Source organism: Mastomys coucha, unplaced genomic scaffold (assembly GCF_008632895.1).
Source record: "Mastomys coucha isolate ucsf_1 unplaced genomic scaffold, UCSF_Mcou_1 pScaffold20, whole genome shotgun sequence".
Taxonomy (NCBI): Eukaryota; Metazoa; Chordata; class Mammalia; order Rodentia; family Muridae; genus Mastomys; species Mastomys coucha.
Genome location: NW_022196903.1, coordinates 24,375,471 through 24,391,324, shown reverse-complemented (window position 1 = coordinate 24,391,324; position 15,854 = coordinate 24,375,471). Strand labels below are relative to the sequence as shown.

Genomic DNA, 15,854 nt, shown 5'->3' with positions numbered 1-15,854 from the left:
GGAGGGAGGGAGAGAGAAAGAAAGAGAGAAAGAGGGGGGAGAGGGAGAGAGAGAGAGAGAAAGAGAGAGAGGGAGAGAGGGAGAGAGAGAGAAAAATGGGGTGACTGTAGGCCAGAAGAGGGAGCTGGATCTCCTGGAGTTGGAGTTATAGGCAGTTGTGAATTGCCCAAAGCGGGTGCTAGGAACTGACTTTGGGTCCTCTGAAAGAGCAGAAAGTTAAGTCATCCTGTCAATCCCTGGGTTAAGGTTCTAAAATGAGAAGAGGACAGGTATTCTAAAGGGAACAATTGTTGTTTGTGAGGAAAGGCAAGCCACATTCTGTCATTGCAGCTTTGGGTACAGGTCTCTTGACTAGCTGGACGGACTACTAGAACCTGCCTTCTCTTCTAATTCCCAATGGTCCCCCAAGTCATCTGAGCTTGGACCTACTGTTGCTGGGGCATATGTGGCCCACACAGAGTAAAGCCCACAGGTACACAGAAGACTCTCAAAGGAGTGGGGCTTCCAAGAAGCCTCAGCCGAGATGCTCTGCAAAGACAATCTGAGAGCAGCCAAGCTGCCTGAAAGAAGTTTGGACCAATTGAGCCACCCGTGAAGGACACTCTCCAACCTGTTGTGCTACCTGCCGGCTGTGCAGTCTGCTCCAGGTTGCCAACTTTGTAAGCTGTCATGCATGCTGGGGTGGGATTTGATGATGCAGCTCTCTTTTAGTCATTTCTGCTCCTGTTCATGGCCCCAATTAAACTCATTGGTTCACCATATTTGACAGGTGGGATCTGTACTTCATTCTGTCATGGGTTCCCTATCTGACCTGTGTGTTGTGAGTAGGTGTGAATGTTGAGTCTTCCCAGGAAAAGTCTGCCACACAACAGAGGCGGGGTGTCTCAAGGGCCATTCTCTTCACCGTGGTTTAAGAAAACAGTTGGGGAGTCTTATGTGTGGAAAAATACTCTGGAGAACAACCAATCGTAGAGGAAGAAAGTAAATAGGAAGCTGCATAAATTATCCTAGCCATGCTGCTCTCTCCTTAAAGACACATGTCACTCTTCTGTCCAACACTAGGCTCCAGGAGGCTGATCCTCAAAGAGCACATCTGCTCTCTGGTTCACTGATAGTTTGGCCAATGGGACACAGGCTGATGGGTGGAAAGGGCACTAAAGTTCTCATATCATCATAGATCTGCTGGGGTCTCTTCTCAGGGCTCCAGCTTTTAAAAAGTATTATCTGTGTGTCAGGTGAGTGAAGGCACACACACCATGGTGCACATGTGGAGGTGACAGTACAGCTTTCAGGAATTCTCATTCTACTGTGGATTCAGAAAATTGACCCAAGGTCATCAGGCTTGCTCAGTATCTTAGCTTCAGCTGTCAACTTGACGTAGCCTAAAGCCACCTGATGGAGTCTCAACAGAGGAAGGATTGCCACCAGGATCAAGGTTGCCTATGACCCATGTGAGGTATTGTGTTGACTGATGGTTGACGTGGGAGGGCCCAGCCTACTCTAAGTAGTACCGTGCCTGGGCAGTTGGGTCTGGGCTACATAAGAAAGCTAGTAGCGTGAGCCAGGAAATAAGTCACCAAAACAGCATTCTTCCATTGGTTCTGATTTGACTTCATGTCTGGTCTTCCTTCAATAATGGATTGTGACCTGAGGTGTTCAGTCCCTTCTTCCTCCTCTATCCTAGGGCGGTGTCTTAGGGTTTCCACTGCTGTGAAGAGACACCATGACCACGGCAACTCTTATAAAAGACAACATTTCACTGGGGCTAGCTTACAGGTTCAGAAGTTCAGCCCATTATCCTCATGGCAGTGCCCAGGCAGACACGGTGCTGTAGAAGGAGCTGAGAGTTCTACATCTTGATATGACTGCAGCCAGGAGAGATTGTCTCCCAGGAAGCTAGGAGGAGGGTCTCAAAGCCCGCCCCCACAGTGGCACACTTCCTCCAACAAGCCCATACCTATTCCAACAAGGCCACACCTCCTAACAGTGCCACTCACTCCCTGGGCCAAGCGTATTCAAACTACTTCTCCTTGGTTCTCCTGTCTTCTCTTCAGTTCAAGTATTAACTATCTTGCTTGTTGCCAGGCTCTTGACTAACTAAAATGTCTCTAAAATGAATCTCCTGAGCTGAAAGGGTAAGCCATGAAGGCTCCCATGAAGATCTTCTTAGGGCACAGAAACTAAGAGGTCTTTTGTTTGCCCATTGCCCCCAGCCTCATACACACAGTACCCAGTTCACTCCATTTCTCTGTGTTCATAAGAGTTCCTTGAAATAGGATTAAATAGGTACAGATCAATCTCTCTGTGATTCAGCTGGCAGCAGAGGGAACCAACCTCATTTCTGAAAAATCATATTTAAAACAGACTCTTATGGGATACACTTGGTTGAAGGGTAATTGCTCTGCTCAATGTTCATGTGAAACATTTATTGAAGAAAAAGTCACACAATGTCTCGTGTAATTAGGCTGACATTTAATTACAAGGAACCCAGGTTCTTACACAAGGCAGGAGGTTGAGAGCCAGCAACTCCCATTAGCCTTTCCAGCCTGAGTGGCTGAGGCCTAGGAGATGGAGAAATCTAGGTGGGTTGGGGGCTCTGGCACAGTGTATTCTGCCCAAAGGTGAGGGTGGTAGCCTCTGGGGATCTGCCCTCTGGGCTGGTCCAGGTCTGCCATCACTTCATGTAGAATTCTGGTTCCTGTGGTCGCATACTGGGTAACACATACAGAGCTACTGCTGCAATAGCCAAGAATACCATAGGCTTCCACATCCCAAACAAGTTCTGTGGGGACCAAAGGAAAACAGTGAGTTCCAAGCCTTCCCCAAGCCTTCCTTAAGCCAGAAACCACCGCCTACTAGAGGGCAGGCCTCAGGACCATTTTCATGGCTTAGCCTCTCACCTCCAGGGCGATCATGTGGTTTCATTCCAGCATACTAGTTTTGTGGCAGGATACTGTATGATTACTTAGGTTATCCCTGTATTTGTGTTTGATTTGTCTTGAATACTGGTTCCTATTTGCAAAAGCAAGATTCCAGGCCTGCCTTCAGGGACTCTTTATGTAGGTGTGTGAAAAGAGGTGGGGTAACTTGGGCCTCTGGAGAAGACAGGCATAGCTCATGGACTTTATGGAGAAATGAGAGCCAAGTTAAGGGGTAGGGGCATGAGAGGAAGCAATAAAATGCACTGTAGAATGGAGTAGAGATCACTGGTAGCCAGAGATTTTGTGTCACATGGTGTTACTTCGAGGAAATTCAGGAATCTGCTGTTGGGCCTGAGCAGCAGTGCCACCCCAGCCCCCTACCTTTAGTCACTAGGTCATGGCCTCACAGCCTGCAGCATGTACTGAGTGTGATAAGGCTTCTAAACACTGGCTGCTGGAAAACCCTGATGATTCATGGGTAGGAAAACACAGCATAAAAAAATATTCAGGAAACAAGAATTCTTAGACACAAAAATAAGAGAAATAGTTCCTATTTTTACTGCTCATTTTACTGTGTTGCTCAAAGAATTTGGATTTTGAATCAAAAGTTACAGCACCAGGGGAAGATGGCTTGAGGAAAAAATGGAGGAGAACATTAAAGCTAACATATTCCATTAAAAAACAAAGAAAAATTTAAGCTAATTACAAAGAGCAAAGATAATCCCCAATTTTATAGGAATAGTTGCTAACAACAAAAAAAAGTATGTATAATGAAAAAATTAATCTTACAAGTGGATTACAAAATAATCCACAATAGAAACTATAAAGTAGGAGCACGTGTGAGTGCTGCTGCCTGGTCTACATGTCAGGCCCTCTCAGGACAAACGGACAATCTGGAAGAGATGTTTACTCCAGCTCTGGTAGCACACATGTAATCCCAGCATTCGCTGCACGGCCAGTTTGAAGCCCGTCTGGGCTACATGGGATCTTGTCCCAAAACCTAAGAAAGAAATACTAGATGCCAGCTCTAGTGGCTGAAGGACAAAGGGAGAGGGACAGCCATTTGTTGTTGTTGTAGATGTAGCCACAGTTAAGGCTCCATGGGCAGCCCCACGTCCATGTGCACATAGACAATGCCGGGTTATCTGGGTGTCCCAAAGAGCTTCAGGGCTCCAAAAAATCACAAGCATCTAGATGTGTCACCAACCTGACAGACTAAGGAGCTCACCTAAGCAAGGTGTCTGACAAGATTTCCCTGAAGTCCTTGCAGACAACAGGCAGAAAGAGTAGGATATCAATACTGTTTGTTATGATCATTTCTTAAGTGCCAAATTGTTGAATAGAGACGACTTGGTAAGACAAGCCTCTAGAGGCTGGGTCCTTCCATGAAATCTGCTGAACACAAAGGTGGAAGGCGAGGTGGCTTTGCCACCTGAGGATGTGAATGAAGCCAGCAGGAAAGAAGAGTATTGTGAAAAGCCAAAGCACAGGGTCAGGATAAAGAATCAATCAAACAAAACCCCACAAAACTCTTCCATTATGGCAGTGAACTACAGCTAATAGAGAAAAATGGAAAACTCTGGACTCCAAACAATCAAGTGTTAGTACAGAATGAGGAGAGGATACTTAGTGTGCACAATCCATAAAAGCCTTAGAAACATGAAGAAATGAATGATATCAGTCACCAAGAGAGCTACTGAGGTTGGAGGATAACAGCATCATCTGCTGTGTGTTGTCTTCCCAGTTCCCCGGGGGTCCAGCCGATGAAAGGCGCTCAGAGTGAGAAGAGAATATAACTTGGTTGATAGAATACTTGCCTAGCATGTATGAAGCCCCGGACTTGATCCCCAAAAGCCCCCAAACTCAGTGTGGTAACATGCACACATAATTACAGTGATCCAGAGGTGGCAGCAGGAGGTCAGATTCGACCCTGTGTAAAAAATCAGGAAGCAAAGCAGGGGGAGGGGCGCCAGTTAAGGGAGGGAACAGTGAAAGAGATAAGAAACAACAGGAAGATTTGGTTTTATTTGTTTTCTGTGACAGGGACCAGCCTGGGCTGGTCTCAAACGTCCCATCTTCCTGCCTCCCTAACTGGTGACAGGACTGCAGGTATGTTAATACTGATTCCTCATCCTTTGTGAAGAGGGAGCCCCCTCTTGGCGTTAGCCTTCCATATAACTTTATAACTGTTAATACCAATTCCTTATAGTCATATCCACAATCTCCTGGTTAGATTCAGTTGTCCTCCTTTTAGTTTTCATGTGTAAATGATGTAGTAAGAGGACTACTGCAGGGACTAAGCCTGTCCAAATAAGCAGTGTGATTAGAGAAGTGCCTGGCACACAGCACACACCATTTGAGCGAGTGCAGCCGCCTCTCTTTTTGGAGTTTAAAAATTAATCTTTTTAATTTTTAATTATTATAATTATTACATTATTTATTTCCTGGAAGGAGGTTGTGCATATAGGGGTCAGAGGACAACTTGTAGGAGCAGGTTCTCTGTTTCTACCACACCACGGAGATCCAGAGGAACAAACTCACGTGGTCCTCACAGAAACTGGGGAAAAAAGGCAGGCGGTCCTCATCCTTTATTTATCACTGAAGATGCTGAAGTCTAGTCATGCTCTGCTCCCTGGGACAAAGCTAACAGGAGGTGACAGACTCAGTCAGGCTCTTAGCAACTGTCAATGCCTTGTAAAGACAGTGCCTCAAGACCTGGCACTGTACACTGGGGACCCAGCCAGAGCTCAGGGCACACAAGGATTCCAAGAAAACCTAACCATAGCCCTTTCCCTGCACTCTGATGGGGATGGTAAAGCCTGGCTAAAGGCTGTGGCTGAATTCCACAGGAACTCAAGTGACTTCTGGAAGTACTCAGGGGGGAACAGGGATAAGGAGACCTCCCCATCGTGAAAGGAACTAAAGACTGTTGTAGGAAAGGCCTAAAAGAAAGAAAAGAGAAAGGCTGACGACTGTGAGAAGACAGAGAAACAGAGAAAGAAGAAGCTGGTGGTGGGGGGTGAAGGGGGAAGCAAGATGGCTTGGCAGGTTAAGTCCCTTGTTGCTAAGCTTAATGACCTGAGTTCCATCCCTGGGACAGACAAGGTAGCAGGAAAAAAGTGGACTCCCAGAGTTTTCTTCTCGCCTTCATATACCAGCTCCCCCACAAAACGTGATAAAAATAATTTTTTAAAAAGGAAAATGGTGAGGGGTGCCATCAACAAAAGCTGCCTCTGTAAAACTTTGCATTAAGCCAACTGTACCCTATTAAAGAGGCAGAAGAGGAGGAGATAGAGGTGATGCAGATGGGAGAGTCTGAGAAGGAAGTCAAAACAGAATTTACAGGTTCCAGGAGGCAGGCAGAACCCCAGGTTCCTACCTTAGACCATCAAACAATCTTCATTCTAAACTGGCAATTCTGTCAACAAACCAGATTACATGAACTGGACCAAGGGAGAGGTGCCCAGAACACATCACTCTTGACTTCCTGAGAATATTTTCATCTCTAATCATGACAAACTTTTCAGCAGCATCACACCCTCTCCAGAAACCTGGCTTAAGAGGCCAATTACAATGGAATCTGGTGCCCCAAAGGAATAAACACAACTGCATATAATTCCCTGGGATTTTGCTGACATTTTCCTGGTAACCAGAAGTTCCAAACTTTTGAGAACTTTTAAGGTGAGCAACATAGTACAGCAGGGATTCAGTTCTACTCCCATCAGGGTAGAAGGGACCGACTTATAGAGCACACTCATCCAAATGTTCCAGAGGATCAGAAGGATCACAGCTCTTCAGACCTCCTCTAGCACCCTTAAACACAGGGAGGAATTCCTTCTGGGTTGAAACAATGGCAAATGTTTGGCTCTAGAATTTAAGCAAACATCAGCTCATCAGAGGTAGCTGGGCAGCTTTATCAGCAGCAACAGAGATGTGCTTATCCAAGTTTTACCCAGCCAAAGACAGAAACTCAACCTGTGCATCTGGAAAGCATTCCAGCTACAGGTCCATTACATACATCAATCATGGCATGCTCAAGAAAGCTTGTAGGTTTTATAGCAAAATAAGAAAAAGCCAGGGCTAAAACTCAGACCTGAGCATCACCTATTGTATAATGGGAGGAGTAAGAAGCTGAGAGGGAAGAGAGGAAGCAATACCAGTACCTGGGTTAGGACGATGTCTCAGCCCACCAGCACCAGAGCAGAGCTGATATGACCACCAGGCCTACAAGAGGCAAGGAGAATATGGGGGGATCAGGGGCAGGGGATGGCTGCAACATGTCAAATGAGAAGCACAGGAAAGACCGGGAGACGTGTGATTGTATGGAAAGACACACACACACACACACACACAAACCCAACAGATAATGAGGATGAGAAAACAAAGGGAAAGAGAGAAGAATCCAAGGTTAAAAACCACATAAGCTGGAGAAGTAGCATTTCTTCTCTGCTCCCAGAACCTTGAGAAGAGCAGATGAGTTCCTCATACTGGCAGCCTGAAACAGTTGCAAAACAGAGTCAAGCAGTAGATAGGTCCAAATTAGGTCTCTGGACCAGTTTTCTCTCTAGTAATGTACATACAGCTCATATCTTGTCAAGCAGAAGTTGCCTGCACCTAGATCTTTCTAGAGTCAGACCCTCTGGAAAAGTAAAGCTTCAGAGAGCACAGTGGGCTTCCTTACAGGAACTGGGTAGATGCTTTTCCTGGATCACTTCAGGAGAGCCAGTCTTCAGCCAGGCTACATGCCCAGTCTTACTTTCTACAATTTTACAGGTATGCAGAGCTCTGGTTTCTACAATCCCCTAGGAATCTAATACATTGTGAGACAAAATGTACTATAATAAGCTAAGGCTGGAGAAGCATACTTCTTTGACTACAGCAACTTATACAGAGAAACTGAATTTGTATGCAGTAACATGAATGCCATTTGGGCAGTCTGCAAAAGATTCAGGACCCACTGGGGCAAAAGGGCATCTACACGTGCAGACATGACTCTGAAGTACAAAAGTCAAGCTTAGATTTAGAAAAGTGGTCCCTGAGGGACAGAAGTCTATGATCTCTGAACCAGTCTGTGGTAGAATATGGTTAAGTTCAGAAGAAACACTGGTTTGGGGAAGGCTATAGTCATTCCTGCTTACATCTTAAGTAACAATCCTCCATCTGCTGGTTAACAGGAACTGAATACTGGATCATGAGCCAGCAATGCGGACTGAACGGCAAAATTCCAGATATCTATAAAGTGAGTGGGATAACCCACCGCAAGAGCCATTTTCTGTACTGTCAACTGGGGACTTAGTAGCCAACTAACCTCACAGCAGGAATTCAGCCGATACATACCAATAGAAATGTACCAGTTGTTATAAGATGCAAATACTTCTGTAAGCAGCTAACTTACCTATGTCATCTGCATATATCCCAAGATACTTCCTCTCCAATCTCTCATAGACCCAGGAACTAAGGTTTAGAGCAGTGGTAGACTGGCCAGTGTCCCTGCTGCACAGGCTGCAACTTTCAACATCACCCCTGTTCACTAATGACGTCCAACTTTCACATCCTATGATGTGAGGTGCAAAACCCAGTGGCCACTAACAAGAAGGTTAACTCTCACAGGCAAAACAGGCATGAACAGGCCAGGCGGTGGTGGTGCACGCCTTTAATCCCAGCACTTGGGAGGCAAAGGCAGGCAGATTTCTGAGTTTGAGGCCAGCCTGGTCTACAAAGTGAGTTCCAGATAGCCAGGGCTATACAGAGAAACCCTGTCTCAAAAACAACAACAAAAAAAACCAACCAAACAAACCCAACAACAATTAAAAAGAAAAAAGGCATGAACTGACTTTCTGAGGCTGGCAGAAATGTGCTGAACAAGAGCTTACACCATCAAAGTCCTTTGTGTCGGGGAGAGGGATGAGAGGACACTACTGATACAGAGAGGTTACTGAGTGCTACAGTGTAACTGAAAGGACATATGACCTCTACCATAGTTCTGAGAAAAGGCAGTCATTGTACAATGGCTCCAGCAAATTAATCTAAGCCTGCCATTTTCTTCAGAAAGACTGCCCTCTCCAACTCCTTCCCCATTCCCTTGTCCAACAGACACTCACTGGCCTCTACCTTGTACTGGTGTACCCATAGTAGGGCCACTCCTGAACACCAGAGCACTCAAGCCCCGGGCTCATTCCCACTTGGCCTAGCCTTCAGCTGTGGTTACCTTTTTGCTTTCAGAAAGCTTAAGGGGGTTGTCTTCCTCTGCAGTCTCACAAGATTCATCCTCTCCTTCTCTGTACTCTTCAAAGTTTTCCTCTTCATCTTCTGTTGACTCAGGCTCTGCCCTAGGATCTGCTGACTTAGTAGCTAGTTTACACAATTCTTTCTTGGCCTGCTTTTCTTTTTTTCTTGCCTCTTCCATCTCTTTTTCTTCTTTCGTTAGCTCATCTAATTTCCTCTGGCTGGCCTTGTAGTATAGCACCACATCCAGGTTCTGCAGGATGGAGGCAGGGTGGGGTGGGGCTGCTGTTACCTAAATGAATCTTACGCTACCGAAAGCTCTACTTGTACCACATCAGAGTTCCACTGTGCAAGAGTGTATTTTGGAACTACAAACTAATCTTTCCAAAAATGTGGAGGGCAGTCACATTTAATATGTTAAGCTGGCAATCAGATTTGACCATTAGGCCATTTCAGGAAGATAACCATAATTCAAGATTCTTGGGCTTTGCTCCTCAACTGTTGTTTCCTCCCTTCCTGGTAATTCTTACCACACAGCCAACCCTCCTGCATACATAAATTCCTTTTAGTTGGTCTTTCATCTGTAATGATGGGCTTTGATCATGTAACCCAGGAACAACAGGGGTCCCAGAGATGGACTTAGACTAGTGAAAGCAACTGGTGGGCATTCTCCCTAAAGTACCCAGGAAGGTGGCCAAACTCTTATGAAGCTGGAACTCTTGTGGATATTAGCAGTACCAAAAGTGTACTTCCTCACAGTGCCTTAGAAGAAATTCTTGGTGGCAGTGATGTTTCTTCCCAGGGCCTCCTCCACCCACTGCTTCTCTGGCTTCTAAGGCTGCACTGCAACTCACCTTTTCATTTTCAAAATCGTTCTCCGAATCCTGTGAGCACGACTTGCTCAGCTTCGTATTTCTAACTGCATTGGCATTCCTGTTCATATTCTTATTGACATTCTTGCCTCTGGCTTCTGAGCTAATAGAGTGCCTGTTTTCTTTGAGCTGGCGCAGTTCTTCCTGGCAGCACTGTAGCTGCCCCTCCAGCTGCTCCTGCACTGCCAGAAGCCGCCCCTGCTCATCCATGCTAGCCTGGTACTGGAGCTGCAGCTCCCGCAGCTTAGTTTGCAGTTCTTTGATCTGTTGGTAGTGGGACTCCAGTTATCCACAGCAGTCCCACCCAGTCAGCCCAGGATTTTCTTAGGGAACCACTGTCTCCCAGATCTCCCTGCTAAAGCTCACAGTACAGGGAAGTGGACAGTAAGAAGTCCAAGTAGGCAAGAGAACCTAAGAGGCTTCACAGTTAGCTTTCCCCCTAGGTGGAAATACCTCAAGATCTGCATCTAGAATGATAAAAATTATTATTAAATTAAAAATATTGTTATTATGTGTTTTCATCACGACCTGTCTAGGGAATAACTACAAGAGTACCATCACTTCTGAAGCGCAGGAGTTCTCTTTCCAGGAACTCCTACTTTACCTACTCCACTCCTTTGTTAGTTACTAGGGAACTGCTGAAAATACCTGGCAGTACATGTGGCACCTGCAGCTCCTTCCTGGTAATGTACAAAGTTAAAACCCTGCCCCCTGATCTCAGGTTTCGTCTTCCTGGGCTGATGGCAGCACATGGTCCATTCAGTAAGTACTAATCAGTATAGGTTCGTGCAGCCATCACTCTCTACATCTGTTCTATCTCTCCCAAACACACATACAGTGACCCTCCCACTGGACAGTGAACCATGGTTGCTCCGAGCCCTGTCCTCAAAGTGCATATAATCTAGTTGGGGAAGAAAAAGACAATGCACTCAAAATAATGAAAGAATATTGGCAAGTTAAAAAAAAATACAGCTCTATACAAGTGCTCTGGGGCACAAAGTAAGACAGACTAGAAGCAGCAAATGTGAGAGAGTAACACCACAAAAGTAGATTGAAATTACCAGTATGTCATGGGCCAGGGAGCACTGGAGAGATGTCCTTCACCTAAGCAACGCCCATCAGATGCAGCAGACTGCCTGTCCCCTCACCCCCATGCCTCATTCTCTAAAATGGCTCTAGGGACTTCCAGGAGGATCTCTGCCACTGGCAACTGTTACCTCACACTTGTCATTCTGGGGAGTTACAGGCTTCTCCAAGTTTTCTATGCACTCCTTCAAGTCCTTCGCACAGCACCCCAGCTCCTCCTTGAGTTCCTTCTGCTTGGCTAGCAGCCTGCTCATCCGGTCCTGCAGCTGGCAGTGGTCTTCCTGGCTCACTTGGTACAGGGCCTTCACTGCCTGCAACTTGATCAGCACCTTGGCCACTGTCTCCTCAAAGTGCTGCAGAGAGTGGGGGATTGATGACAGCACCCCAAGAAGCACTTGATTTCTGTCCTACACTCTGCTAGGCTCTTTCCTGGAGCTGCCTGGGGTTGGGGCAGGGGGACTTTATTTCTTCCCATAAAGCACATCCTGAACCCCGGGGTCTCTGTCCAACTCAGGCCACCCCTCTCAGGAGTCAAAGGAAGCATGACAATCACTAGCAGAGTCTTACATACTTCAGGAAGTCTTCCAGGCCAGCTTGGACCCTACTCCTATCTCACTCATACGCCCTTCCCCTAGAGATGTTTCTTTCAAAGATAAGGAACCCATCTTTCCTGCCTGACCAATCACCTGGCAATGGTTACCTCCAAGTCTTCAGGCTCAGCTGGGTCCTCATCAGTACTGCTGCTGGCATAACTCTTGTGAAGGGTTTCACTACTACTAGTAGTGATGTAACTCTTCTTATAGGTCACACTTGTAATGCTGGAGGAGTAACTCTTCTGAAAGGCCTCGTTGGAACTGGTGATACTGTCATAGCTCTTGAGGAAGTTTTCATTGCTGGGCTGGGAGCTCATGTAACTCTTCTGATAGTCTTCATTTTCGTCAATGGTACTGTCGTAACTCCTGTGTAAGCTCTCGGTGCTGGGGGCCCTGCTGTCAGTGTTCTTCCTGCAGTAGTCAAAACTCCTTTTTATGATGGGGGACTGAGTTTGGAACTGCTGCATTTCTTCCATGCAGAGCTGTAGCTCAGCCTGCAGCCTCTTCCGCTCCTCCATGAGCCGCCCATGCTCCCGGTGCAATGCCTCCTGTTGTTTCTGACTGCTGTCATATAGCACCAGCAAAGACTGCAGCTGGTCCATAAGCACCTTGAACTAGGGGGGAGGCAGGGGGAGCAGGAGACATCACCATTACTGTGAGATATTTCAGTCCTTTTAGCTGCCCCTCTCCTTGGGCAGATGTGAGTGCTTACCTGAGAGAAGAGCACACATACCTCTGTTTCACAAGGCCTTTGTCTTTGACTTAACCTACAGGAGACTGGTGTATGTCAGCTTTCTGCTACTTTGAAAAAAATCTCCCCAGGACAGATACTAAGTGATTCTGCTGGTGTCTGTACTCTGGCATAACTTCCTCCTTGAAGCTGTGCAACTGGGTCTCACAAACACCCTGGCTCCCTGTCACACTGGTGATCTTCTTAAGTCAAGTGCACACATCCTGACCATTGGGCTCTGTCCTCTCCACCACCCCTCATGGTAAAATCAGCCCAGCTGCAAACATGTGACTATGAATTCATTTCTTGGAAGATGCAGGCTTGGAATTAAGGTCTTGTTCCTCACTAGTCCCTGTACCTTCTGCCTGGAAGTATGTTTTCCACATCTCAAGTACATATTCAGCATCAGATATAATTGATCAAGGAAACAGTTTACACATGATTTTCCAGTTTCTATGTTACCCAGGCTCTCAGCCTGAATATCTGACACCCCCTTGGAATGATCAAGAAGTCCCACAGTTTGGACTTCCTCTATTTCCTGATTCTCCTTGTCCATGGTAATATTAAAACTGATAGGTTCAGCCAAAACTGAAACTGTCTACCTGCTCTTGCTTACTCTGAGACCTTGGGCCAAATTTATTGCTCAACTCTGACAGATTTGTATAGAAATTCCTGGCCATCTTCCGTCACAAGCATGACCACCTGATAATGTTTGAGAAACAATGATTTTTTGGGGGGGGGAGGGTGTTTTTGAGACAAGGTTTCTCTGTATAGCCCTGGCTGTCCTGGAACTCACTCTGTAGACCAGGCTGGCCTCGAACTCAGAAATCCGCCTGCCTCTGCCTCTCAAGGGCTGGGATTAAAGGTGTGTGCCACCTCCACCTGGCTGAAACAATGATTTTTTTATTTAGTCCCTGTAACCTGGCTTTACTAGCATCACCCAACGTTCAATAAAATAGTGTAGTTAGTACTGTGAACCTGTCTTCTGTAACTGTTTTCCTTGGAGATGACTGGGGCTAGATTTGTTCAGAGAGACTCAAAAGGTTATAAACTCTGAAGATGGAGTAGACTTTCCAGCTCATACAAAAAGATGACACGGGAATCAAAACAAACACTGAACTGACTGCACACATTTTGAAAATGCCAGGTTGTAGGGAAAGAACCCAGCGGTCAGACAGATCTCTGGCCACCTAAACTCTGTTTTCGATGCTGCCTTCACTTCAGCTCTTAATAAAACAAACAAAACAAAACAAAACAAAAAAACCAACCATTCTGTATCCAAACTTCAAACCAGAGTGTGTGCCTTTGGGTGAGATACTCAGGGTATCTAAGTACCGGAGCCCATGGAAGACCCTGACTAGGCTTCAGTCTCATCCTGCTTTCTATCCAAATAGGCCTTTCTGACTCAGCTCTTCCACAGAGCCCCTTTCCCTGCCACATAGCTGTACTCACAAGAGCCATATCCCTTCCTTCTGTTATGGTTACCTTATTTTCACAACTGGAGGACTTAGGCCCTTTAGCATCTTGAGGGTACACCAACACTTCCTGGAAATTAGACTCTTTGAAACCTCGAAGATGTTTGTGTGCCTCTAACTGTTCCTTTACTACACACTCTTGGTTTTGTATCAGTTTTCTCTGTTGGTCCTGCATGCTTTGGTAGAGCATCTGCATTTCACACAGGTCTTGCAACTTTGAAAGCAGCTCCTGACTCTGAGTAGGGAAGAGGAAGGAAAAGTGATGATTAAGGGGGAAATGCCCTCCTCAGCCCCATCCCTGCTGGGCTTGGCCTCTTCATTGCTTCACATAGCCCTTCTGGGGAAAGCGGGTCTTCCCATGAACTTTGCTAATATTAGAAAAAAAAAAAAGATTCCAATGTGTGGATATTTTACAGTTCACAAAGTGATTTCAGGTACACTTCCTCCAGATGGACCAAATAGCTAAATATATAATGCTGCACAGATTTCAGAATATAAGATGTGTTTTAAAGTTTAAAGCCTTTATGAAGAAAAGCCTAATCATCTCTGTGGAGAGAACGGTAAGGAAAGAAAAGGTGCTTGGCAAGAAAGGGGAATGTTCACTTCCCTCCCTTCTAGTGTCCCCACGGACAAGCTACACCTGGAAGCTTCTCAAAGGAGCCTCCCCTGATCAATGGCTTCGCCCTGGCAATGAGTACCTTCTGCAGAAGGCCACATTTGGGCTGTGGGTACGTGAGCCTGTGCAGCTCCTCCTGCAGCTGGCCCTGTTCCTCCTGCAGCCTCCTCTGGTCCTCCAGGAGCTCACACTGTTCCATCTGCAGGTGCCCAATCTCTTGCTGGCTGGCTCTGAACTTGTCCTGCAATTCTGTCAGTCTGGCCAGCAGTGCATCACACTATGGGTCGGGAGGAGTGTGGCAAGGTTACGCGGAAAGTATAGTTAGGGGGCTGCCAGAGCACTGTGTGCTCCCTGCCTCCTGTGACTTTTTCGGCCCCCTCTCTTCTTTGTTCAGTTACGTAGACTGATCGCCCTGTGCAGGCCTGTGCAGGCCTCTAAGCTAAGGGGGCCTAAACTTCATCAGGTAGTTCTGAACACTCCATCTGTACTCTCAATGTCTAAGTTCTAAGTTCATCTGCCATGCCCCCAGAAAGTGGCTTGAGAAGCAGAGATTTCAATGCCCTTCCTTTCCTGTTCTCTGGCCCTTTCCTGTGGCACACTATCACCATCTCCCTGCATTGCAGGGAACACTAGTTCAAGCCACCCTGCCAATTGTTTTTAGGCTTAGTTTATTTACCTCATCAATAAGGACTTAATTTGGACATACTTTTTCTTACTTTTGTTTTCCTCACTCTATCGTCCATATTGGAAATGGAACCTAGGACCTAACTCATGCTAGGCCAGTGCTCTACCACTGAGCTACATCCCTAGTCTAAATCTATTGTAAAACCTTTAGTAAAATAGGAGCCATTGCTGAATTTGGGCTAAAGCTACATTAGCCTCTGATTCTCAGAACCAGGTATTTTAAAATCAAGTAAAGTCTCGGTGACTTGTACACCAGCATGTCTTTCACTTCCTGTAAGCTATAGATAGCACTGTACAAGGTATTGAAGCACATCAGGGATCCAGTGGATCTCTCAGCTGAGTGGGAGTAAAGCAAGCCCTGGGATGGAATGGCAAGCAGACTGTAACCTTCTCAATCCTCTGTGTCCTCAAGGCCTTTCCCTGGGGACACGGTCTACCCTCGCAGATGGTGGCCAGCGTCACCATCTCCCAGACTCTTATGCTTTCTCCAAGGGGCTGCACTCTTGTCCAGTTCCTGTCATAATCAAGGGCCGATGGTGCTCAACAGGGTAAAAGGCAGTGGCTAACTGACATTTTATACACCACAGAAAAAGTGAACAAACCCTTATGTACCATTGCTAGAATTCCCTTTTTAGTTTTTTTTTTTTTTTTT

General features: G+C 46.2%; 1 protein-coding gene across 2 annotated transcripts in view; it reads right to left on the bottom strand.

Moving 5' to 3' along the window:
* Positions 1-2,450: 2,450 nt before the first annotated feature.
* The window catches only part of Ccdc136 (coiled-coil domain containing 136), a 31,096-nt gene continuing 17,692 nt past the window's right edge, over positions 2,451-15,854 (bottom strand). For both annotated transcript variants that reach the window (XM_031381358.1, XM_031381357.1), the window contains 7 exons: positions 14,601-14,795; positions 13,913-14,137; positions 11,805-12,311; positions 11,236-11,457; positions 10,001-10,282; positions 9,130-9,399; positions 2,451-2,782 (listed from right to left, as the gene is read on the bottom strand). In XM_031381358.1, the coding sequence (XP_031237218.1) occupies positions 2,675-2,782; positions 9,130-9,399; positions 10,001-10,282; positions 11,236-11,457; positions 11,805-12,311; positions 13,913-14,137; positions 14,601-14,795 (1,809 nt within the window). In that variant the 3' untranslated portion in view covers positions 2,451-2,674. The remainder of the gene's footprint in view (positions 2,783-9,129; positions 9,400-10,000; positions 10,283-11,235; positions 11,458-11,804; positions 12,312-13,912; positions 14,138-14,600; positions 14,796-15,854) is intronic.